Raw genomic sequence first — 26,309 nt, 5'->3', positions numbered from 1 at the left:
CAAATGACTTGTGTCAATGTTCAGAAACACTTTTGAACTCTGGATACTGCTTCACAAAGCGAATCTACTTCTGAAAAAGTGCTGTCACCCGTGCTATTGACATTTCTGTTTTGATAGCATCCCGCACAATACCAATTGTCATTGCACTTCCGGTATTTGTTTCGAGCTAACTTTGCAAGTGACTTGCTACAAATAATACAGTTTACACTATAATGTGCGCTACAATACACTATAAGAATTACATTAGGCTACAAAGTACATTACACAAATCACACTAAACTACAAAGTACACTGCACAAGCACACTACAAAAATTGTAATACAAAATGTCTTCAGAATAAAATAAAATCTCAAATCTAAAAAATCTATTTCATAAGACTGTGGTCCAAATCCAGACAAAAGGAAAAGTGTTATCTTCTCCAGATAACACCTCTACAAGAATGTAACGAACTAGCAGAACCATCTGAAGGATAAACACTTCAGATTGCACGATAGCAACCATATCGTATACGTTGTGAATGTCATAGTTAATGTTAAATTCATTAAAAAATTATGATCCAAAGAAGAAGGGGATGAAATATAATAACAGTTTTTCATATTGAATGCATTTAATTCCATTTTAGGAAAGAGTTACAGTGTACCATTAAACATATTTTGAGGAATATTTGCATCCTAATACATCATCTTAATCTCTTGCGTTTTATTGTTACTAACCAATAATCTGGGCAATATTTCCTTGCATATTATATAAATATTGACTTTTCTTTACAAAATAGTATCGGAATTGTTGCGTTCTATGCATTCACTTCAAAGTTGTAGTCATTTGAAGTCAGAAAGTTATGATTTGTCTTTCGTAGCAACGTCAACTTCAACCACATTTCTCAGGACTTTTCTATCACATTTGCTATAAACAATTGTGCACAATTCGAAGTGCAGAATCTGTAGAATGTTGCCTTATAATTATTAATTTGGTACGGCACTTTTTTAACATTCTCCTTTGTTAGTAAAATATTCAAAGAGAATTAGGATGAATAATTTTATTTCGCTTATCAAGTTAGGGAAAGGCGTTAAGAACCTAGACACGTATTATGTACATATTTCCATTTGTTTGCCAGTCGAGTGACCGATAAAGACTGCACCGAATAACGAATCGAAGATGATAGGGGAAATTTCTAAAGCACACTCGGGTTTCGTTTAACAGCAGACGGTATTCTGAATCCTCAACAAACACTGCCACCCGCTTTGCCGCCGAAGAGTCCACGCCTGGTTCCCGTTCCGCAGCGACGCACGATTTCAGGGCCGCCAAGCAGCACCGGCGGAGATCAGCTGCAGACAAAATTACGTCGACTGCTTAATACCGATAGCAAAGAGAATGTCTTTTTTCCTGACAAACCGGCACAAGTGGTCATACAATCGAACGGCGTTCCTCAGGAGGAGAAATTCCGGTACTCGCCCGGAAGCTTGTCGCCCAATTTCCGCGACGAGGATCGTGGAAAGGTGAAATATCAATACAAATAATACAATTTTACTTTCCTCTATTCTCAACTTTTTTCTTTCCAATTAAACCTCGTCCTAGATTTGGTAGAACCTTTTTTATCTTAATGTTTGGATCATTTTCACTATACATACACAGCAGTGGGAATCAGGAAAATATAGTTTGTTCTATGTGAAAGGAAGAAATTGTAATAATACGAGTATGTTGAAAATCATGGAAAGATGGAATATCAATGTAAATAATACAATTTCACTTTCCTCTATTCTCAACTTTTTTCTTTCCAATTAAACCTCGTCGAAGATTTGATAAAACCTTTTTTATTTTAATGTTTGGATCACTTTCAAAATACATACATATACAGCAGCGAAAATCAGGGAAATATAGTTTGTTCTGTGTGAAAGGAAGAAATTGTAATAATAAGAGTATGTTGAAAATCGTGGAAAGATGGAATATCAATGTAAATAGTACAATTTCACTTTTTTCTATTCACAACTTTTTTCTTTCCAATTAAACCTCGTTGAAAAATTATTTTTGGTTGCACGGGTCAATTGCAATCATTTTTCGTGAATAAACATATCCCAGAAATCCTACGCACTTTCGAGAACAAAATTTAATATTGAAAATATAATGTGTGACCAGAAATGGGTCTCCGAAATTTCATTTGTATGTTTAAACCGCCATAACTTCCGAACGGATTGAAGAATTTTAATGTTTCAAAAGGCAAACAACGCGTATGTTGGTAAAGAATATGTGGAAATTTTGAGAAATTCCGGAAAATTGTTCCTTGACCCCGTAAAGTGACAAAACCCCCATAAAAATGGTTCATTTTTCAAACGGCCATAACTCCTACAATAGTGAATGGATTTGATTGGAATTTATTTCTGAAGTAGAGCTCATGGATATCTACCAAAAAGTATTAGACAGCATCTCTGTACAGCGTGAAACAAATGTATCAATAATCAAAAACGAATTTTTAAGAAAAAACGACAGGAAGTAGATTTTTCGGGGGAAAAAAAATTTCAAATCATTCTGGAAAAATTATTTTCGTTTGAAGGAGTCAGTTATAATCATTTTTGGTCAATACACATACAAATTTTTCGGCGAAATTGAAAAGTTTCAAATCATTCTGGAAAAATTATTTTTGGTTGCAGGGGCCAATTACAATCATTTTTGGTAAATAGATATACCCCCGAAATCCTACGCACTTTCGAGAAAAAAATTGGAATAGGTGCTGAAATTTTTCCACGAAAAAAAGCAAATTTCAAATCGTTCTAGAAAAATTATTTTCGGTTGCAAGAGTCAATTGCAATGATTTTTGGCGAGTACCCATACCTCAGAAATCCTACGCATTTTCAAGAAAAAAATTCCTTACCGAAAATATAATTTCAGACCAGAAATGTCACTCCAAAATTTCATGTGAATCTTTAAAATGACAGGATTTTAATGTTTAAAAATGCAAACAACGCGTATTTTGTTGAAGAATATTTAAAAAGTCTGAGAATGTTAGAAAAGTGGTTCCTTAACACCGTAAAGTGGAAAAAACCCTATAAAAGTGGTCCAATGTTCAAATGACCATAACTCCAACAATAGTGAGGTTGGTCCTACATTGGTCCTACCTCTTGGCATATAATGCGATACGCGAAAGACATAAACTAGGGATTACACTAAAAATTAATCTTAGTAATAACAAAATACAGGGCCTACTCAAATTCATGACGGAAACCAAAATTTTGTATCGATTAAACGTGACGATTACATCACTAGTAACATTTCTAGATTAAATAATGTGGCTAAATTTTAAGTTTCATTATTTGTAAAGTATTTTAATCAAGCTTACCAGTTAAAAAGAACGAGCATTGTTTCGCTCGTAACTTTGCTTGGATTATTGCTCTACTTTCCTTTGAAATATTTTCTCATAGTTAATTTTCTAGTGGTCCCCTCGTCGTTGCTAAAGTTTATTACGTTCTCAGGCAGATAGTGTTTGCATACACTGTTAGAAACAATTAAGGATTATTTAGTAAAATAATTTTGTGGCTAAATTTATTTAATACACGAACAGCATTCGGTGAAAATATTCATAATGCATAAAATATGCAACCCAATTTTAGGAACATTTAAGATTCAATTTATTAACTAATATTATACAAATTTTTTATTAAGTCTTCGTAATTTATACGACAATGCTATTTTTTCCGTTAATAATGGTAATTCCGTTCATAATGATTTTATTTTGAGTTTATGCTCTTAACGAAAGTTGCTCACGAAACAAATTGTTTGCGTTGATCTTCTATAATCCTAGTATCTACATTTTCAAATTCTGATTTAATCCTATTATTAATAATCAATTGTCGTTTAAAAGCAATAGCATAGCCAAAAAACAATTTCTCCGCAACTATTAAAGTGTTGACTATCACGTCAGTTGCCATGTCTATAAATATATCAATTATGCATAGGTTTTTCTACAGGAAAAGATTATGCAATTTGGTTTCACTCTTTTGTAATTTATTACTGTAGTGCTGTATTAAACACGTGTTACTTAGGCGTGTCGGTGAATGGGCGTGTAAATACTTGCTAATGGTGAATCGTAACTGTCACGATGCTATAGAGAGGAAACTGAGTTGGGAACCGGAAGTTGTACATACGCGTGTTTGCGAGTTTAACGCGGAAGACGCAACATATTCCACTGCTGTATGTAATACGTGCATAGTATAATCGATTGAATTGTCACGGAACTTGTAATGCTCGTAGCAACAAATTCCTTTTACAAACCTAAAATCACATAAACGACAATATTTTTCTATTTATTTTAATACCTTTCGAGATAACGTTTCGTGCATAAATTCACATACTATACAGGGTGTTCACCCCTGGGAAAAATTTTAATGGGAGATTCTAGAGGCCAAAATAAGACGAAAATCAAGAATATCAATTTCTTGTCTGAGGCTTCGTTAAAAGGTTATTAACAATTAAATTAACAAATTTCAAATCGTTTTGGAAGAATTATTTTCGGTTGCGGGGTTCACCTACAATCATTTTTGGTGAATAGACATACCCCCGAAATTCTACGCATTTTCGAGAAAAAAATTCAGTACGGGTGGAACTTTAAACGTTAATAAGTTTTTAACGAAGCCTCCATCAACAAATTGGTATTCTTGATTTTTGTCGTATTTTGGCCTCTAAAATACTCCATTAAAATTTTTCCCAGGGGTGGCCGAACACCCTATATACTGCTGAATAAAATTAGCATTACAAGAAAATAACGTATTTCTAAGATTTTCTAACCTCTTCCTTTCTAGTCTTTTCGAATAGTTTGTGGCGGACGGTTTACTAATTGATGGTACATGAACGTGTGAACATTCAATTTGTAATTCTAAATAGCTGTCTGTGCAATTTAGTATTCCATGTGCTTGAAACCAAATTCGCCGCAATTCGGAAGTGACGAACAACAGCCGCGTATAGTTATCATATGAGATATTTAATCAAATGGCCATTCGCGCTTCACGTGTGCCAAATAATCCGCCATGTTTTTTTTTTTGTTTTAAGAATATAATCCACGGTTTTACATTTCATTTTTCAGTTTTATTTCATAGATCAAACATTTTATTCTGACTTTATGCTCTTAATGAAAGTGACTTACAAAACAAATTATTTGTGTTAATCTTCCATAATCCTGTACATTTTCAAATTCTGATTTAATCCTATTATTAATAATCTGATTTAATCCTAATAATCAATTGTCATATAAAAACAACCGTATAGCCAACTAACAATTTCTCTGTAACTATTAACACGTTGATTGCCAAAATGTTTCTAATATTTATCAAAATTCTTGTGAGAAAAACAAGAATATTTAATCATTGAACGACGTAGTTATTCTTTTATAGCATTTCTAATGAAAATAACATTGATCAAAAACGTGCAAGTATTAGGGTTCAGTTGTTGCAAATGTTTTAAAGAAACATTATACATACATTCAAAACGTCGGTCACCGGTGACCACCATGGCGGGTCAACGTGTTGATTACAATTTCTAGCACCAGGATGGATACAGTTGAGAAGTTTGTTCATTGAAATTTATGTTTATCGTTTGTGATATCGCGTAATTTTCCAAGGATCGATACCACGAGCAAAAAAATTGACAAAAATTAAAAGTAACGAAACTCCTTTCAAGGCGGTACAATTCTTGAACTATTGGGTTTAGTGTACAAACACCTTAATATTTTTCTATGCTTTAACTATTCTTTACTAGAATAGTAAATATTAATTGATTCCTGGTAATTTATTTTCGCAGCGCTGTTTGCAACAAGATGCTCGCTTCAAATTCGGCCGCAGCAATTCGCACTCCCACACGTCCGGAAGGGCGACGAGAAAATCGACCAGCTCCCAGTCGGTGGAAAACACGGTCTGCCACAAATCTTTGCCCGACCTTCATACGAGCACACGACGACGAGCATCGCTGTCGCCCCGCGCGTCGACGAAGTCGTCCAAACCGTCGGCGCACCATCAATCCTCGAACAATTGCCCGGATTGTGAAACTAGTTCAGACTATTCGGAGCACAGTTTCAAGCGAGACTCTGTCTGTTACCGCAGGTATTCGGAACGTTTTCACGCATCTCAGAAATTATAATCGCGTAATGTTCGAAATATTTCAACATTCTCGATGCTTTTATGGTCTAGAATTTTACAGTTAACATTGTTCCAGACTAACAAATGCTACACACTGTTAGGAATAGACTATACAGTCTATAATAGAGTCATCTGAGGTTCGAAGACGCATACCAAAATATTATTTAAAAGGATATGGTTTAACTGCAATGTTAATTTTATGTATACAGATTCTAGAGGACAAAATAAGACGAAAATCAAGAATACAAATTTGTTGATCGAGGCTTCGTTACAAAGTTATTAACGTTTAAAGTTCCGCCTGTAGAACGGCAATTTGCGTGCATGCGATAGTGGTTCTCACTCAGCATGAGAAACACTAATTACTGACGTATCGACAGCCTTACAGTTTTCTGAGTGAGAACCACTATTGTGCGCACGCAGCTGTACGCAGATTGCCTATCTACAGGCGAAACTTTAAACGTTAATAACTTTTTAACGAAGCCTCAATCAACAAATTGCTATTCTTGATTTTCGTCTTATTTTGGTGCTTAGAACCTCCCATTAAAATTTTTCCCCGAACACCCTGTATAGTTTTTATTATCTCTTATCTGTATATGGTGGCAAACTTCGTAATGCCATAAAAGCACTCCCGTTTCAATTGTACCACTCAATACGGAGCATCGTGTATATGAGTTTTGATTATTTCAGTTCCAGGCATATTAGACGCTCCTTAGGATCTGGCGGCGGCGACGCCAGCAGCGTATTGTCATCCGGTGGTCGAACGTACAAGTCCTCAGGCTCTAGTAAACTGAGCCACGGAGCAACTGCAAGGGATTCTGGTGGCTCGTCCGGACACTGTACACACCGTAGCGAACCACCACCAATAATACAAGTACGAGTTACACATAAATCTATCGCATAACATACAGGGTGTTCGGCCACCCCTGGGAAAAATTTTAATGGGCGATTCTAGAGGGCAAAATAAGACGAAAATCAAGAATACCAATTTGTTGATGGAGGCTTCGTTAAAAAGTTATTAACAATTAAATTCAAAAATTTCAAATCGTTCTGGAAAAATTATTTTCGGTTGCTGATTTACAATTACAATCATTTTTGGTCATGACACATACCCTCGAAATCCTACGCACTTTCGTGAAAAAAATTCCTTACCGAAAATCTAATTATGTAGCTGCTTAAATTATTCGACAAGAAATAAAAATTTCAAATCGTTCTGGAAAAATTATTTTCGGTTGCGGGGGTCAATTACAATCATTTTCGGTGAATAGACATCACCCCGAAATCCTGCGCATTTTCGAGAAAAAAATTCAATACGGGTGGAACTTTAAACATTAATAACTTTTTAACGAAGCCTCCATCAACAAATTGGTATTCTTGATTTTCGTCTTATTTTGGCCTCTAGAATGCCCCATTAAAATTTGTCCCAAGGGTGGCTGAACACCCTGTATAATTGCAGGGATGGCGAACCTATAATCTATCCTAATAATTGTGTTGGATCAGTCTGTTGTAGTCGGTTGTCTTGATGTATAGCCTGTCACACAAGGACCTATCGATATCTCCATAACTGTGAAAATATTTGTAAAAAACTTTATGTACATCTAAAATACCGATACGCTCTTACTTTAACGTAATGCCCAAGCGTAAAATGAGTTTTCTTATATTTTGGGAGCTTTTTACAAAGAAACTGTACCATCTTTTGCAGCCAAATTTACAAGGTTTATTTGTACGCGTTTAGATTGCATTAAACAATTTTTTAAAAGATAAACATAGTCACAGTCACATCTTTATGTTGAAAAAAAATAAGAGTGAATAACTCTACCGACCAAAAATCTACACCACACGGTAACTTCTGAGTGCAAGACTGAGAATTAATATCTCCCCAAGTTCGGCAATTTGCTTATGGTCAATTTTGGTTCATTATTTTGGCAAGAACCCAATCAGCAAACTCTGTCAGCTCTCTGATAATTTATAAAGCATGGCTGAATACAAATATGGCGGCTATAATAACTGTTCTATCGCTGTTATTGGAAAGCTCTGTACTTTTTAATAAATTTTCGTGTTACTCGCATGAAATGGTTTGCCACCGTTCCTTTGACGGAGACCGCAGTATTTATTTACTGTAACGTTCTCTTTAGGATTGTTGGAGTCATATACGGCGTGACAGTGGTGCATCTACTCAACACTCGACGGAGAAAGAACGTTCGAAAGGCGGTAGTTACGTTAACGGTACCCCACCTTCCGTTGCAAGACATTACAGTCCCGATTCCGAAAGTAGCAACAGTCAAACAGATTATAGTCCGACATGCAATTCAAGGTACGTATATGTATAGAGCGTTAGTGCAACCGAAGAAGCTGTGGCGATGATTCCTTATTAAAAAATTAGTTGAAAATGTTGAACAATAAACTTGTAACACAAACTTGTAAACAGTAAGCTTGTTCGCGATAATTTAAATATTTCTATGCAATAAAACTCGTCGTTGTATTTTTTAAAATACCCGGATACGTGTATATTTGTTACTTACTCAACGACTTTCCATCGAGTGAATTTTTTCTATGTACGAGAAACAATGGGATATAAGCGTCTTGAGTAGTCAGTTGATATTGTTTTGAAAGAAATTAAACAATAATTTGAATTGTTCTATTAGGTTTTCCGAAGGCTGGAAAGAAGGCCGCGGTCGACCAATTTTGAGATCAAAGTCAGATATCAGTGATCGTTACTGGCGTCAAGACAATGGTCGATCCAACAAAGTGCCTGCTCGACCTCCTCGGTCAATAACTCAACTGGAGAACTTCTTCGATCGCTTAGGTCTCGATACAGATAATTATCAGTGTATCGCGGAACCAGATTCAAAGACGTCGTCTCCTGTATTTTTTGATAGCGTTAGCTCCGTCGATTCGGCGTTAGGTCTTTATTCTTGGGTTGGAAACAACCAAACGAGCCAGAGCAGCCAATGGCAGAACAATAATTGCAGCGTTGGCATGAGCAACGAAGATTGTAACGAGAAGGTCAGTGATCCGCCGAGTATCGTTGAGCGGAACGCTCGTATCATAAAATGGCTCTGTCAGTGTAGAAAAGTGCAGTTTGGATATAGTTAAACAACGAGGTTGCGAAGAGGACAATCGATGTTTCAATTTCACTAACACGCATTCAAGTCAACGAATGTAGTTTCTCATCTTGTTAACGATATTTTTTATGCATTTCAGAAACCTATGACCCGTAAGTTTTAAGTTTAGTTAATTATCTTTTTCCTGCTTTCTTGAGTTACTAATGCTACGACGAGTAGCATCTTAATTTATGATTTTTTTTTAACTTCAAAAGACCATGTGCCATCTACTTTTATACCTTTCTATACATTTCTTTCTATACACTTTAGTATTAAATTGTTACTGAAAAAGTTCGATGTCAAATTCATTACTTCTGTGAATACGTTTATGTCAAAATTTGTACATACAATCAGTAGACAGAAATATTGTCTAATATTCTCATATATACAGTCGTGTGACGTTTTGTCTGTTTAAAAATGTTGTTTTTTTTTTAATGAAAAATTTGACTATTAGTAATTTTATTAAATTTACAATGAGTTTATAATACACAGATCAATTATTACTTGCGTTCGTGGTTTATTCATCATTAAAAAGGTTACGTATACAAAATTCGAGGTTTATTACGATGTTTTGCTTAAATTGTAAATTAAGTCGTACATTAGTTGTTGCCAAATTTTATCGTTGTAGCCTACTTCGCGAAGATGTCCACAAACACGTAACATTTGTATGTTTTTTGCATCGAGGCAGAGATATTTATTTTACTTATCCGTTTTTCAAATATGCATTTCAAACTTTAAGCAATATTGTCTTTAATTGAGTGATTTAATGTTGTTGAATGCTAACTGAAGATCGTTTCAATTGATACGATAGTGTTACAGTTATATCAAAAGTTGGAGTTTCGTCTAACAGTACAGAATAACTTGCTGTGTTTTCAATAAAGTTCTTACCACAATAGTGTTAGTACAATTTCAGTAATGTTTTTCCTGATTCTAGATAATTGTATTAATGCGTATTGAGATGTATTTTAGAAATACAAACATTACTGGTACAAAGGAGAACAGATGTGATTTACTGAATTTTAAGAATTTTTCTCTGTAAAAATGTTCGCTAATGGAATTTCTATAAGGAATTTAAAAAAATTTTCACGTTAATATTTTCACGTTTTATAAATCTTGTTAAGTCAAATTGCGTTCAATTGTTGCGAAATGATTTTTAAATATAATGTACCTAAAATTCTTCGTAATTTTGAAAATTATCGTATGAATTAAACAATTTTACTTACTGCCTTTATTAACATTTAAGAGTAATTTTACGAATTTGATGAACAAATTTAATTGAATATTAAATATCGAATGAATATTTGTGTATACTCTACGTTATTCGTTTTAAGTATCTACTTTGCCTCGAAAATGCGAAAATATTATTTTCGTAATAAATTTATTCCGATTGTTTTATACATAAATTTTTACATATGTTCAATAGTTTATTAACAAGTTTAATTAAAATCCTGTGTATTTTATAAAATTTAATATTATTATTTAAGTATTAAGAGGATACTTAAATTTGTATCGTATATTTTAGAACATTTAAATTGAATACAATCGCTGAAACAATACGTCGTAGATATGAAAGCTTATAATTTTTAAGAAAACGTATTATTCATTTACTGCTTAAAATGTTTCCTGACATACTTCACCGTGCAATAATACGGATAATTCACTTAAATGTTTCTTATTTTAGGTGATACTTTCTAGATCATACTACTTGAAATAATTTACCTACTGTGTGGCAATCTATTAAAGGTATATTATGACTTTGAATGTTTGTAATGGACAAATTGTTACTTATGTGATTCAAGTATTTTAACGAAACGGAAAAAAAAGAAGAAGTTACTCAACTACTCTCATTTCAAGTGATATAGATGTTTTAGATAAATAGTGAGTTCGCATAGATTGTACGTGAGACGTGGTAGTGCATTACAATTAAAAGCAAAAGAGTTGAAATTACTACTTATACATATAGTATAGCTCGACAATTTAGACAAGATCCTTGTGAAAGTTGTCTTAGCATAATAGAGGTAGAGATAGGAATGAGACATAGAATTGCGTATCTATCAGGTGTCATCTGATACTAGCAAATAAGTAGAATAAGTGTTTTAGTGATCGTTGGTCATCCGACACTGTTTAAAAGAATTAAGACTTGAGAAGGGTGACAAGGACCGAACGTAGAGTTGCTAAGGAACATAGACTTTAAAATTTAATATCTGGATAATCGTTTGAACTGGAAGGCTGGTATTTTGCAGTGTTTAATTCTTTAACATCATCAACATATGACATAAATTTAGTATAAAAAAAAGACAAATCTCAGGTTGTGAAATTCAAACTGGAATAGTAATGCCACTGTCAAGGGACTAAAGGGTAAACTAAGTCAATGGGAACACCTGATTGGAGAAGAGACTGAATTCTCCCATTGCAGGGATCTTTTCTAAGTTGTCAAACTATAAAATCTTGCATTTTTCAAGCAAAGGTATAGTGATGCTTGTATCGAATATTAGATGTTTCTGTAGTTACATAACCAGTATTTATGGTAACACTTACAGTTTTTGAGAAAAATATACGAAGGGTGTAACCGAAATTATGAAGACTGCATTGGCAGCCAATCGTAAAGTGTTATTGCACAAAACTGAGTATAGGATACATACATTTACAAGAAGTATTTTGCTTATAACTTTTTGGGCCATGATGCCACTCAATATGTGTATATTTAATAATGTTCAATGGCATTTAGTTACATGAAAGTCTATTTCCAAAATTAAACTTTTTGTAACATAATAAAAAAATTCATGATATATTTTTACTAGTACTAGAACTTTATATTTTGGTTGATAATTTTATTATTAAATACTAAATTCTAAAATCTAGTTACAAGTTAGAAGCGTTGGAGGATTCGGGAAATAAGATATTGAATATTCTCAATATTATTTTCAAAAAGTTTTAAGCAAAGCAACTAAACTACAATTATACATTACTTCTTGAGAGCACAAGCACAAGGGGTGTTCTATTTCTACTCTATTAAGATTTAAGACCAATAAATTTGTTGGAAATAGCACTCGTTTCAATGTGTTTCAAATTAATCTGTATTTGAATCCTTCTGTAGATGTAAAAACTTATTGTTATTCATTATGGTAGAAATATACATTCCATTTCTTTAACGTGTGTGTAGATAAATCTCAAGAAGTAAAAGGGTAGCGTAAGTTTTCATAACAATTTTTGTTAATAGAATTATGTTTTGCATCAATGACACTTGTTAATTTAATTGAAGGAATTTGTATAACACGATGCTGCAGTTTGTTTTAAGTCATAGTTTATGTGATCGATGTTCTTGTATATTAGAATTCGTTGCGTTTATTATCTTATCGACTCGAGGCTTAGACAATTTTAATATTAAGTAGATTTGTTGGAATCTATTTTGTAATTTTAAATCCAAATGTATACTTAAAATATGGAACTTATGTATGTGCATAATTTGTGATCCATAATATTTAACATTGTTAAAGTCATACATTTTTAATTGCTTTTTTTATAATCTAGTCACGTAGATGAAAATATGTTAAATTTCGAGATAATATTATTAAATTCCTTCTGTGTATTATTGGTAATTTTATTTTTAACCCTATATTTATATGGTTCTTAATATTTACAGATAATGTAGATTTTCTTAGATATGAATCATTGAAATCGAGTTGTTCGAAATTTTATACAATTTTATTTTTCATTCAAGTTTTTAAAATATCTGTTGTTTTGAAATCTATCATTTTGAAATTTTGTTCTATTGCGAAATAGAATATTATTAGTAATACGAAAATCATATCAGGAAAATTGCCATTATTTTCTTCAAAATTTATGAAATATTACTGAAAAGTTTACATTTCTATGTGCTCCGTATCATCAGATATAAAAGTCTTATAAATGTTGTGATTGATTCGTACCGACAAATATTAAAATCCATACAAAGAATCTTTGCAATGAACGTGAAAATGTTAAATCAATGTTATGTAAAGTTCAATTAAAAATATAGAAATTATTTATATGACCGAGTTTAGAATATGGTAATTGCATACTATAATGACATATAATTAAAACAAAATCGTGTCTTTGTTATCTCAACTGAAGCAATTCCCACAATGACAATTCTGTTAATATTTTGTTCTCAAACCTTTGAAAATTACAGTTCCTATTTATTTCGTGCAGGAAAATTAAAACTCTATTTCTCTTGTACTCTCATGCAAAATATGTTAAGTTGATATTTGAAAGCGTTTAAAAGAGTCATACAACATTCATTGATCATTTACCATTATTGTTGATACCAAGAACGTCGAAGCAACTTGAATTTGAACGCGGTGCAGATGGCAGTGTTGTTCAACCTCTGTACGTCATGTCGACCATGATGCCGCGTGGACGCATGCGCAACACCGAGCTGCGCCTTTGCAATCTGGAATCGTCAGTCAGTCGTACGGACGCGCGATTCACGTTTCATGTTCAGTTTCGGATGCGTGGACCAAGCAAAATCGTCGATGATCGTACGTTTAACTGTGATACTACTTGACGAGAGAACTACGTTTCGTATGCGATCGACTAGTGGTGTCTCGTGGTGTGACGGTTTCTGCTAAGGTCGCAGTGGCACATTTCACTATGTCGCAAGTGCTCTGGCTGCAAAAGGCGCAGTGACGACTCGCCCGTGAGCCTGCCGACATCCTCGACGGCCCCGCGATGGAGTCTATCAGAAAATGGTTCTACAGACCTAAGGTGAGCACCGTACCGTTCTATCGTATTGCCGTCCCAATTTCTGTCTTTCTTTCCGCATCTGGTCTTTATCGCGCCTCTCCGTCTCTCTTTCACCGTCTCCGTGCGTTTCTCATCGTGTGGCTTAGCTGATCGAACGCGTGCGCTTGTTCTTTTTTCCTCGCCCCTCGGCCCGTCTCTTGGACCTGCGCGCTGTTGCCACCTGTTTCGTGAAAATTCGCACGATAGCCCCGAGGTGCTTCGGGCGACGTGTTACACCTGCGTGATATACGTACCCGTGCTTCATTGATACGTGCACGGCTGCATATCGTCCTTGTTTACGGTTTCACGTTTCCCTGCTTTTCACAATTTACAGCGATCGCCGCATACAAAGAAGTCTTTACCGATTGAAATTACAAGTAACGATCATGGTGTGTGTGCGCGACCTAATCAGCTGATATGCAATACGACCTGGTGGTTTTTAATCTCGCAACAGCACAGTGTAACAAAGACTATTCCGATTGGTTCTGATTCCGGATAAATTTTGTTTCTCCTATTATGAAGGCATTGCAGAGAAACATTGATAAACCGATTGTCTCGTTAGGTTGTCTTTACGTTAGAAAAATAAATATAACAATCTCCGTGTTTATTTTTTTTCGGAAATTTATTTAATCTATCAGGATCTCAAAGAAATAAAAACGTCTTTGTTCCGTAATCCTCAATTACAATATAATACATACTTTAAGAATATTTTTACTTCTACAGTATTCTCCCTTTCACGATTGAATAACAACAGTTTCTGAACTTGTTTTCTATTTGCTACGACACTTTCTCTTTCATTACTGATGACCTACATCTAATGTTACTTGATTCTGGAATCTGACACTTAACCTCAATGTCGAATAGTCAGGTTCCAAGAAATGATAAGTTTTAGAAAATCAAGATGGCACTCCTTTTTATGGAAGGTTCAACAACTATGTTTAGCAACACGTTTCGCTCGTTAATTCATGTATCGTGCGTTTCTATTGTGTAGAATATTCGTCGGTGTGTCGGATATTCTTAGCACGTATCAGGAAAAGATTTTTTGCCCCCCTTCTACGAACATTTTGTCATTGATGTTCGATGATACGTTGCAAGCGTGAAAACGCGAAAGCAAAATAGACATTCCGACTGTTTCGATGTTGCTTCCTCATAACTTCGACCACTGTCGCGTTTGCTTTATGAGTCGGGAAATGATGCAGCACGATGAAACGTGTCGCTCGTTCTTCCCACCGAACCGATTCCCAGCGATTAGTATCTAATGACACATTTTGTACGCGTACATAGTTCCTAGATCGTTCGGGCTGACATACGTATGTACATATATGGCGTCACATGACCATGTTGAAGGAGTTGTCATGAGGCGAGCAAAAATGTTTTTCCATTAATTTACCATTTCGGTTGCCTGGAAATCTGTCAATAAAAGAATATTAACACTAGATTTACGGAACCCGTCAATTTGACGGATGTCAGATTCCATATTTAAAATTGCAGAACGCGTAAATATTATTTTTTGACAACTTATGTTGAATTTGTTTGATGCAATGGCACGAATACATATTCTAATTAAAAGAAAAATTGTATTTTAAGGTAATCGTCAACATGAAAAGTATCAATAAATATACGTGCGATCAATGCCCGTAAATCTAGTGTTAAAATTCGTATGAAGTTAATTTCGAGATAATTTTAAATTCTATTTGGTTATGATTTGATGCAAGCAGTGTAATTGAAGATTATATTTTTATTTACGACAATTATTCTGAAAAATATTTATTCTTTTTGGCTTATTATTCTAAAAAATACTCATTCTATATGATCTTTTAAATGTCAAAAGAATTATTATTTATTTTTATTTTGAACAAACGATATCTAGTTTATTTCGAGAAACGTGCAGATAGAAAATATATTTCTAAATATAGAAACCGAGCTTGGTAGATCACTATAACACCGATATGTAAGTTATGTAGATTTGTTCCCGGATAGGGTTGTTTCATTTTAAACGCCAGCGTATATGTATACAAGAACTAACACTCTCGAATGACCAAATACTAAAGATGAGCAAAATTGTATTCGAATAATAGACAACCAATAAGGTCAACGTATAGCAATTGACTTGTAATGTTTAAGATAATATGCTTGACTTGACATCTTGAGATAGGTAGTAACCTTCTGTTTATTATACAATATTGTACAAGTAACAATTACGTTTTAACTGTTTATTCTAACATAACCTTAGTATGTGCTATTATATGCATTTTAAATTAGTAATACATCTCGAAAAGTAATTAGGACAAATAAATTAAATACTTTATAGACTATTACAAAACTTTTAGGACTTTCTAGCTTCGTTTAGAAGATAAAACATGCGTGAAACTTGCAGTACTTAAATTTATTTTGAAAAATCTGAGATAGGACATTGTAAATTAGTACGACGAAAATGTACTCGTATGTTTTTAGAGTATTTGAGTTGCAGTTTCATCGACTGAGGACGAAAGAGTACATAGCACACTTTTCAAGTTTACTGTGTCGAGAAAGTAAAGATTTCAGTTAGTTTACGGTGCCTTGACCATGGTTGGATCAGGTTCAACGTGTTCTCAAAACATCGGTAGACCGAGTGTTCGTACGACCGATCGCCAAACGTATTTCGTTCAAGTCCGTCGTACAATCACCGGTCGGCTTAAAATAAACATAAACACGGCTGGTTGGGCTTTTTATTTCTCTTCGTTGCGTGGAGGTAAACGTTTTCTCGATTGTCCGTCGTCGCCTGTAAAACTCGATTAACGCGTTAGAGGTCGTTAGTGTTTCATTAAAAAATCATTAAAAGTCTACGTGACTGAGCGAAATTTCGAACGACACGATAAAATTTTAAATTCATTTTTTCGCAAAATGTCAACTAAATAACCGTGTTTATTGTCAATAAAAGTATACGATAACCTAGGTAATAATTGTCAAAAGTTATTTTTTAAATTTAGTAATAATTCAAAATGTGTTATTCTTTTACATTAACTTCGATTCATAAAATATTGACGAGTAGGGATGTCTATATCCTACTGTTTTTTACTTGTAATGCAAACATTGCATTTTTGTAGCCTGTGTGCGATATGTATTATTATATTTGTACCAAAGTTTGAAACGGTTATGAAACTTTCTCAATCGGTTTCGTAGAAACAGTTGAAGCGGAACTTTTATGTTAAAACTTGCCACATTATGAGCTTCAATAAGACCAGATAAATAAAAGTTTTAGTTTGAATAAAGTTTGTAACAAATATTTACAAAATTTTTACAAATTTATTTTTTTTTATCGAAAATTATTTTTTCCATCGATAGGAAATAAATTCATTTTTACATCCATTTATTTTGAAAGTCTTATTTTCTTGATAATTATATTGCGTATAATATATTACATTCCCATTAAAACTATTATCTCTCATGTATAAATAAATCCATAAATGTACTATAAAATATTGTTTTAAAAGAAAAAGCATAACTTCATAGAGAATTAAAAAAAAAAAATAAAAGTTAATTCAATCGTATGTAATATTATTATACAGTAGACAAATAAACTTTTTTTTTAATTCTCTATGAAGTTACACTGTTTCTTTTAAAAGACAATTTATAAAAACAAATATAAATGAAAGAGTTTAATAGCATTTTTGACGTGACATTTGCAAAAGTATTTGTAAATATGTAATGAAATTTCACAACTTTGTCGCATACATTCTGACTTCCTTATTTTGTGGAAAGAAAACCTTTATTGTGTTCTTGTTACAGCTTTTTTTTAAGTGTGATGCATCGTATGTGCACACAGGTTTGAACGTGTGAGGTTTGCATAGTGCTCTCGAGTGAAAGAGAGCTCGTAGATCGATGCCGCTCACTCGAGAGTCGTAACTGTATCAGCCAGCCATAGTCTATAACTATACGTAAGCGTATATTAACTTTCTTTCGACTTTACTATCCAAAGTGACACGACGCGATGTTTTCATGGTCGTTTCGTCAAGAATAAAATATACGAGATCTTGTTTTAAAATCACAGTGATAAATAATATTCGTAGCACAACGATTATCCCTTCGTTATCGGTACTTTTCATGGATCGTTAGTAATAACATATTAGTAGTACGTCTAAGTACTTGATAATCTATTTAAATGCAAATCGCCTGTACGAAAACATCGAAATTATTGCGTAACGATAGAAAGAATACAGCATACATTTGTAACGATATTGATCTATCTGATAGTCAAGCTGATACAGTGATTCTCAAACTTGGATCCGTGTACTTCTGGATAAAATGCTTTGTGTAATATTTTATTCTTTTTCTCAAATATTATCGACGATAGCTTTTCACAATTTCCATCCTTATGGTGGGTTAGGTCAGGTTAGATTAGGTTAGTAGAATGATTAAAATTTATTTGTTACTAATAGTTTAAATATTGAACGATTAAGTATTTAAAATATAGTAAATTGAATGCCAGTAAACGTGTACCAAGTAGAATTTTGTTATCTAGGCGAAATACAGAATTTGTTTGATTACGACTGGTCAAGAATTAACACGTTCACTGCCAGATGAAAACTGCATAATACTCCGCAAAATTAAAATTTTGATTTTACACCATTGTAAGTTACATAACCTAACTTTTGTTTCAGCCACTACATAACATGAAATTTGTTTCAGTACTTATTTTCGTAACCTAGTTAAAATTCGCAAATTCTTTTCAAATTTATTTCTCTCAACGTCTTAACTTGAGAATTAATTTTTCTAGTATTATAATGGTAAATCCTGCCACTAAATAACCTAAAATTTGTTTCAGCACTTATTTTCGTAACCTTGTTAAAATTCGCAAATTCTTTTCAAATTTATTTCTCTCAACGTCTTAACTTGAGAATTAATTTTTCTAGTACCATAGTGGTAAATCCAGTCACGTACATACGAGTGACGAGGCAGTCAAAGTGTTAATACAAAGTGTACATACAGGGATCACAGTATGGCGTATTTTCGTTTAATTGTAACTCGTATACTCTGTAACAATACAGTAAATGTCCAAACACGTTGAAACTGGCGGTTAGATAGTATAGGTAACGTAGATTGCTTAGATAGGCGACACTTCAATTAATACCATGCTACGTACAGCGAAATGAGATATCGTGGTTGCCCTAATTAGAGCGTCAGACTACATTTTAATAGGAGGGCACGATGATAGTCGTTGCTGAACGAATCGGTATAGTTATGCATAGATGGTAATGACCTTTAATATTTACTAGCAATAATAAATTGAAAATTTTAAGATTCTTAATTCGCAGATGTTCATATTAATGATATGGTAAATACCACTACACCTCATTTACAGTAAAATCTGTCAGTGTCGCTGGCTTGTGACCGGATTGTGAATGTACAAATAAAAAATTTATATTAAAAAGAAAAGTTACATTGTATAACAGTAAACGTTTACGAAATCGGGGATCGTAATTATAGGATACGATCGTCGAAACCTTGACAGGATTTCTATTTGAATAATACCTTAATGGAAGAACAAATAAAATCCATATAGAATTAATTGAAAAATCGATTGTTCGGAGCTACGCGTCGTCCCATGTTGTTCGTATGATCGCTGGTCTGGAAATAACAGACAAATCCGTGCATTATTCCTTAATACACGCGATACGTGTACGAGCTTTTGCCCACGGCTTCGTTCGTTCAAATAATGGTTTAAAGAATTCTTTAAAGATAATTTAGTACATCATAAATAAAGTAGATCATAATTCGCGGGCCGAACAGTTGCAGGGCCCACCGCGGAGCGGCGCTGATCATTATCGTGGGGCACGAAGAACATGTCGTAGTCTTTTTCTGTGTGTTTTGTTTAGTAGCCTCTTGTTACCAAGTATACGTATAAGTTAATATGTAAACTAAATTGGCATTGGTTATTCGTGGATAAGATTTTCCCGACTTTGTTGCGTGATCGTTGGTCCGGAAACGAAGGATGAATCCGTGCATTATTTGGTAATACGCACGATACGTGCGTGGTTTTGTTCTTAAAAGAGAGTGTCGCCCTGTGACAGGATATTCCTACGTGACGATCGTCGTGTGATCACGTGTGCGTGTGGGTGGATTTGTAACTCACGCAAGAACGAACATCGAGACACGGAGGGTATCCGAAAAGCATTGTATTCAGGGGTTGGCAATGGTGAAAGAGGGTCAACGATGCGTTCGAATGACTCATTCCAGAGAGCCGTTCCTTACGATGATACTATCCGTGCGGAACGGCGAGAAAAACAACCGTTCGCTTTAATTCATCGTGCCTATTTACATACTGAATCCTTTCTCTTTAAGGTGTTGATATAATTACATTGGCTTTCTTACGTTTTATTCCGACCAAGGCACGAGTGATTCGATACGAAATACAAATATTTAAATAGCTTGAAGAACCGAGCATCTCATACAGTAGACAAAATTTCTATAAGCACTGTTGGAATATGGAAATTCGAGTATGGGGCTAATTGCGACATCTGTTATCATACAATGGACATTGTATTGGTGCCATCTAGGCTTTATACATGTAAAAGTGCTGTGCACGTTGTCGATCTCTTAGTACAGATCGGCAGCTAAAGCGAACATGTCTTACTTTGTATATAAAGTCTTGTGAATATACAATTGTGATTTCGTCAATTATTATTTCACCAACCAACAAGAACACTACTGCTTTGAGTAGAAGGATCTTGACACTAGAACTACCGAAGTGGTAAAAATGACCCATTCATAATTTTTAATAAAAATTGTAAAAAATTTACTCGACTAGATTTTTGAAAATTTATCCTAGTTCTTGATAAAAAAAACGAATAAACACTTATTTCCATTACATTGTATATTTCTTCAAGTATCTATCGTTTTAATTTCTTTTATACTAATAAATACACCATAATTGTCGGTAGTTCTAGTGTTAAATTTATAGCTGGAAACATCATTTTGATTATGTAATACAATAAGTAATTACGCTTGGAACTACCAAACGATTGTTTTTAATATATAGTGTGCAAAATTGTCGACTTTTTTTGTTGTATCACTAATTAAGTTGAATATTTGATAAAAATGAATATTACTCCTTTCTCGAACGCAATTCACGGTATTGTTTTAGTCTTTTGCATACGATGAGTAATTTCAATGAGTCACGTTTAATAATATTGTAATAATCGGACGTGCGGTTAATATCGAAGTCTCCAAAATAAAACGAAAAACGTCTTTCCTCGTTTATCGTAAACTGGGTTATCTTTGACGTTGATTCATGGCTTTCTTCGAATTCTGTCCCGAAACGAAATTGCTTTGACAGAATAACGCGTCGGTGTGGCACACTTTACACGTGCCACGTTGCATCACTCTGTATTGTTCTAACTGAATCATTCACGATCAAATTGCAGGCTTCTTTAATACCTTCGGATCGTTTATTCTTCTGAATGGGCGTAGCTTTGTCGAGTAACGTGTTATTAACGCGTTGACTGTTATGGTGGTCACCGGTGACCGACACTTGAACCTTAACCTCACGTTTTAAAAACTTTTTAAATACATTATTTTAAAATTAATTCTTCTAGTTATTTGATGAATAATCTATTTTGAAATAACACCGTTGTTTCATGAAGTATTTCATATGGAAAATAAATTAATGTATTTTCAATTGAACGATTTACTTGTCCTTTTTTTTAATAAAGTTCTATTAAAAACTAAAACAAATTTTTCCTGCATATTGTTGTCTATGAATACAGACAAATTTGATTTGTTTGCAGAAAAAATTTGTTTACAATTGGATACTAAGATATCAATTTAATTTGTGTACAGTTGAATAATGTTATTATTATAATGTATAGTGTATAGTAGTGTAATTTAAATTAATTTGTTGATTTAATTTAATTTGTGTACAGTTAGATATTTAAATATTAATGTAATGAATGTTAATAGAGAAAGTGGTAGGAATGTGTGATATCTCTAAATTTAGAGAATTTCATGTGAATGTTGTTGATCTTACAAAACCTATGAATTTTTTGCCAATCACCGGACTGCAGCAAGAGTGGAGGTCTAAACACGCTGTGCTTTCTTCTCGTGGAAGGACGATGCTGCGTATAGCTAATCAGTAACACTATTGCATGCTTACTACGATTATTATAGCGTTGTAAATTTATACTAAAATAATAATGTTTCACGTTTCTAGAAAAATAATGACACTCTAACGAAAGTGGATATTTAAAGAGTTGTTAATGAAAACAATGAGATGACCTTTTCGTTTACTCGACCCTCTTCGTGTTCTTCGTTCAATAACTCCCATAAATAAAATCATATTTTGTTGTAATAAAAATACGCAACGAACAGTATCCTGTATCCATAAACTTCTTCGACAGAATTTTAATATAAGACAGTTAAAAACCATCTTCGAAGTATCTGGAGTATACAGGGTGTTCGGCCATTCCCTGGGAAAAATTTTAATGCGAGATTCTACAGGCCAAAATAAAACGAAAATCAAGAATACCAATTTGTTGATCGAGGCTTCCTTAAAAAGTTATTAACGTTTAAAATTTCGCCCGTACTGAATTTTTTCCCAAAAATGCGCAAGATTTCGGGGGTATTTCTATTCATCAAAAATAATTGTAATTGACCCACGCAACGGAAAATAATTTTTCCAGAACGACTTGAAATTTTTGAATTTAATTGTTAATAACTTTTTTTCGAAGCCTCTATCAACAAATTGGTATTCTTGATTTTCGTTTTATTTTGGCCTTTAGAATCCTCCATTAAAATTTTTCCCATGGGTGCCCGAACATCCTGTATAGCGTGTATATATTTTATTGTTTATCGTGGAAAATTTAATTCTACGATACCAATAGCATCGACAAAATGAAATATCGAAAAATAAATAGTAATCGATAAGCTTCGTGGAGTTGGTCTTTTGAATTTCAAATTTAAAAACCCACTTTGATCATTTTCGATATTCCAAATCTTAAAAATAAATTTCTCGCGAAAGTTGCCGTCCAACGAAAAATAAGATTCACGATGTTAAATTGCACGGATCCTCGTTACTAGTAATTTTATAAAAATTTCTATAAAAACCTGATTCGAGCATTCATTCCCTTTTTTATTCGATGCAATTCAACCTTCGTGTGGAACGCGTTTCAGAACTTTCAACGCTGATGACTGTAATACGCTTCATGGTGGACTAACCACAAATTGACTTCCTGACGTGTTTCAAGGAGGACTCAATCATAATATTGTTTCACTAATTTCGATTACAGCTATGCTCGCTAATGCTAAATTGACGGTATGCTCCTCTTTCGGGGGGGGGGGCTACTCGCATTAAATTCAATCGGTGTCGATAAATTCACATTCCACGTCGTTTTTACTTATGTTAAATCGTAAAAAGAGAAATATAAATAAAACTCATGCTTTCGTCATAAACGTGCACAAGAACAGAAATAGTCGATACACGCAACTATAATTCTCCAACGCTTGAGATATGGAGACAGATAAAAATTTTTAATTCGTTCAAGAACAAGAGTTGAATGTTTTAAGGAAGAACATAAATATAAAAGGAGTAATATTCGCAGTGAACCATTTGAATGGGTTATTAACGATTTATTAGAAATTATTTATTGCCTCTTATAGATATTTCTATATTCCAAATTATTTTTCATAGACGTAGAATTAATTTTAAAGCGCATAGCGAATATTTATTGCAACGAAGAATAAAATAAAGTGTTTTGTTTCCGGCTCGAATTTCGTTTGAGCTCTAAAACACTGTATCCGAAATTTTGTCCTTGTCCTGCTTCTCTCTTACTTAAAAATCCTTAAACACTTAGCGACTCCTACAGAAGGAATTTGCAACTGTTCTATATTCACCAGTTCATTTCCAAGTCGTCATTCAATCACGGTACCGTTACTAACTCGTGTCTATATCGACCACTGAATCTTTGCTAGTTCGTTTCGATATCAACATTGTGCAACCACGCAGTCATCGAATCGCTCTCTGTACGTTTCGACACAGCCTCTGTGTACGTGTATATTTCGAATTATAACGCGTTACAAAATAATTCGTAAACTAAATAATCTGCACTTGTAATTCAAACACTAACAAATTCAGCATCGCATAAAATTTCAACAGTTAATAACTTTTCAACGACTTATACAAATACATTTTTCGACAATTATTAATCGATTTAGGATTCTATAGAATTTCAATTAATTTATCCGATAGATTACACTAACGTGATATATTTATTATTGCAACGTACAAATATAACCTTTGAACCTTTGCTGTATCTTTACTGGCGGTAAAAATGGTAGAACTGTATTATTTCTGGGAAGTTTTCGTTTCCTGATTTACTTAGTTAATTTTGAATTAAAGATAATGTTATCTTCTGACAATGTTTTTATTTCTGGTAAGATAAATAATTTATGGAAAATGTTCCAGAAAAATTTGTTCTGGAGATTTCTGTCGATACGAGAATTATCTGAATATTTTTAAAAGTGGTTAATGGGGATTGTCTGCAGGTCAGGTGACAGCGACCTTCTAAGTCCATTAGAGTCGTAAAATAGGACACAATTACCTTTTTAGAGGACTCGCCTCTGGTTTGATAATTTGCATCATTCTATTATGGTCGATCTGAAAATTCAGAATGACATATTCAAATGATCTCTCCGTTCGTTGCATCGCAATACGCGCAATTAACCGTGCCGCTGCACACAACGTGTAATTAAATTACAATCAATCGTTCTATATATAGTAATAACCGACCACAGTTTGCCCGTTTGAAATTTAATTTACTTACACCTCGATCCAAATCGTTCAACATTTTCCAGGGATCTATATTATTTCTGGACGTAAATGTTTTAATTTATCTCGAAATATAAAGTTTTTCATGTGAATTTTTCATCGTGCAACACGTAGAAGTAATTTGTTGGATCGAAATGGAAATTGAAACATCGTCGAAATCGTTACGAATATTTTTCAATTTTAATCAAAATGTTTGTTTATCGTTCGATGAATATTCTTTTATTAAATTAACTATACCAGCTTTTATGTAGGATACTTATGTAAAATAATCGCAAATAAAGCAGGTTCTTTCGCTTCTTTTGCACGTTCTAATTTTATAGAATTTGTGCCGTCATCTCTCATGCTCGCCACCAGAGGGAGCGTGCTCTCACAAGCACTCGACCGACACCTTGGTTGCTATACAGGGTGTTCGGCCACCCCTGGGAAAAATTTTAATGGGGGATTCTAGAAGACAAAATAAGACGAAAATCAAGAATACCAATTTGTTGATGGAGGCTTCGTACAAAAGTTATTAACAATTAAATTCAAAAATTTCAACTCATTCTGAGAAAATTATTTTTGGTTGCGGAGGTCAATTACAATCATTTTTGGTGAATAGACATACCCATGAAATCCTGCGCATTTTCGAGAAAAAATTCAGTACGGGTGGAACTTTAAACGTTAATAACTTTTTAACAAAGCGTCCATCAACAAATTGGTATTCTTGATGTTCGTGTTATTTTGGTCTCTAGAATCACCCATTAAAATTTTTCCCAAGGGTGGCCGAACACCCTGTATGCATACAATCCTCGACCGATTTCCCAATATCCGAGTTGTCTAAAGCAGGGCCTACTAGAGAGCCTTACTGATGAAGACGGCTAGCAGGTCCTCCTACGATTCTCCGAGATCCTACCCGCAGCAAAGCAGCGCCACAAATTCTTTAAAAACACAGAATGTTGTGAAATATTTGGATAAAAAAAAAAATACGTGTTTTACAGTAAAGAATACCTTTTCAAATCGTATATACCGAATTCTTCACGCTAGATCCATTCAGAACAAGCCACCACATTGTGTAAGATTCTGTGAATCGGCAAAGCTTGTGTACGGTTCTTTGAACACTAAGTACGGTGGCACGATTCGCACGTACGCTGTAAAATCATTGTCTGGCCGAGCGGGGATTATTTTTGCATATCGTGTTCGTAACCGTGTTGCGTTTTCCCGCGGTATTTTCTTTTGCGTTTCGTACGACCGCCGACAATGACATTACACGTCAGGCGGTTGGCATTTACGATTGAATCTAGTCGACCCGTGAAATATTAAACACAGAGGTTCCGTGCTTCGCTGCTTTTAGATGACTTTTTTTCTTTTTATGCACACCGTGTGGGCGAGAGTCGGCGATCGTACAAAGTAGAGCATAAATTCATACTTTCGATACAAGTATCATAGACATTATCTTGTACCAGAAATGCAATAATAATCGAATCGACAACGTACCGATACATAAAAGGATTTCAAGAAGTATGTTGGAAACTTGAAAGATGAAAG

General features: G+C 33.9%; 2 protein-coding genes across 4 annotated transcripts in view; both read left to right on the top strand.

Annotated features, from left to right (window-relative positions):
* Positions 1-10,338, top strand: part of LOC122403823 — a 57,494-nt gene extending 47,156 nt beyond the window's left edge. Inside the window, exons 4-8 of one of the 2 annotated variants that reach the window (XM_043407575.1) lie at positions 1,204-1,496; positions 5,785-6,083; positions 6,807-6,990; positions 8,252-8,430; positions 8,762-10,338. In XM_043407575.1, coding sequence (XP_043263510.1) covers positions 1,204-1,496; positions 5,785-6,083; positions 6,807-6,990; positions 8,252-8,430; positions 8,762-9,212 — 1,406 coding nt within the window. In that variant the 3' untranslated portion in view covers positions 9,213-10,338. Of the gene's footprint in view, positions 1-1,200; positions 1,497-5,784; positions 6,084-6,806; positions 6,991-8,251; positions 8,431-8,761 lie in introns of both variants that reach the window. The other variant, XM_043407574.1, reaches the window with a different exon arrangement.
* Positions 10,339-13,658: 3,320 nt separating this feature from the next.
* The window catches only part of LOC122403822 (lateral signaling target protein 2 homolog), a 47,820-nt gene continuing 35,169 nt past the window's right edge, over positions 13,659-26,309 (top strand). For both annotated transcript variants that reach the window (XM_043407572.1, XM_043407571.1), the window contains exon 1: positions 13,659-13,966. In XM_043407572.1, the coding sequence (XP_043263507.1) occupies positions 13,931-13,966 (36 nt within the window). In that variant the 5' untranslated portion in view covers positions 13,659-13,930. The remainder of the gene's footprint in view (positions 13,967-26,309) is intronic.

Source organism: Colletes gigas, unplaced genomic scaffold, assembly GCF_013123115.1.
Source record: "Colletes gigas isolate AHSC1104 unplaced genomic scaffold, ASM1312311v1 Colletes_gigas_Sc00076, whole genome shotgun sequence".
Taxonomy (NCBI): domain Eukaryota; kingdom Metazoa; phylum Arthropoda; class Insecta; order Hymenoptera; family Colletidae; genus Colletes; species Colletes gigas.
The sequence above is the reverse complement of the archived record's forward strand: the minus strand, read 5'-3'. Positions and strand labels throughout refer to the sequence as shown.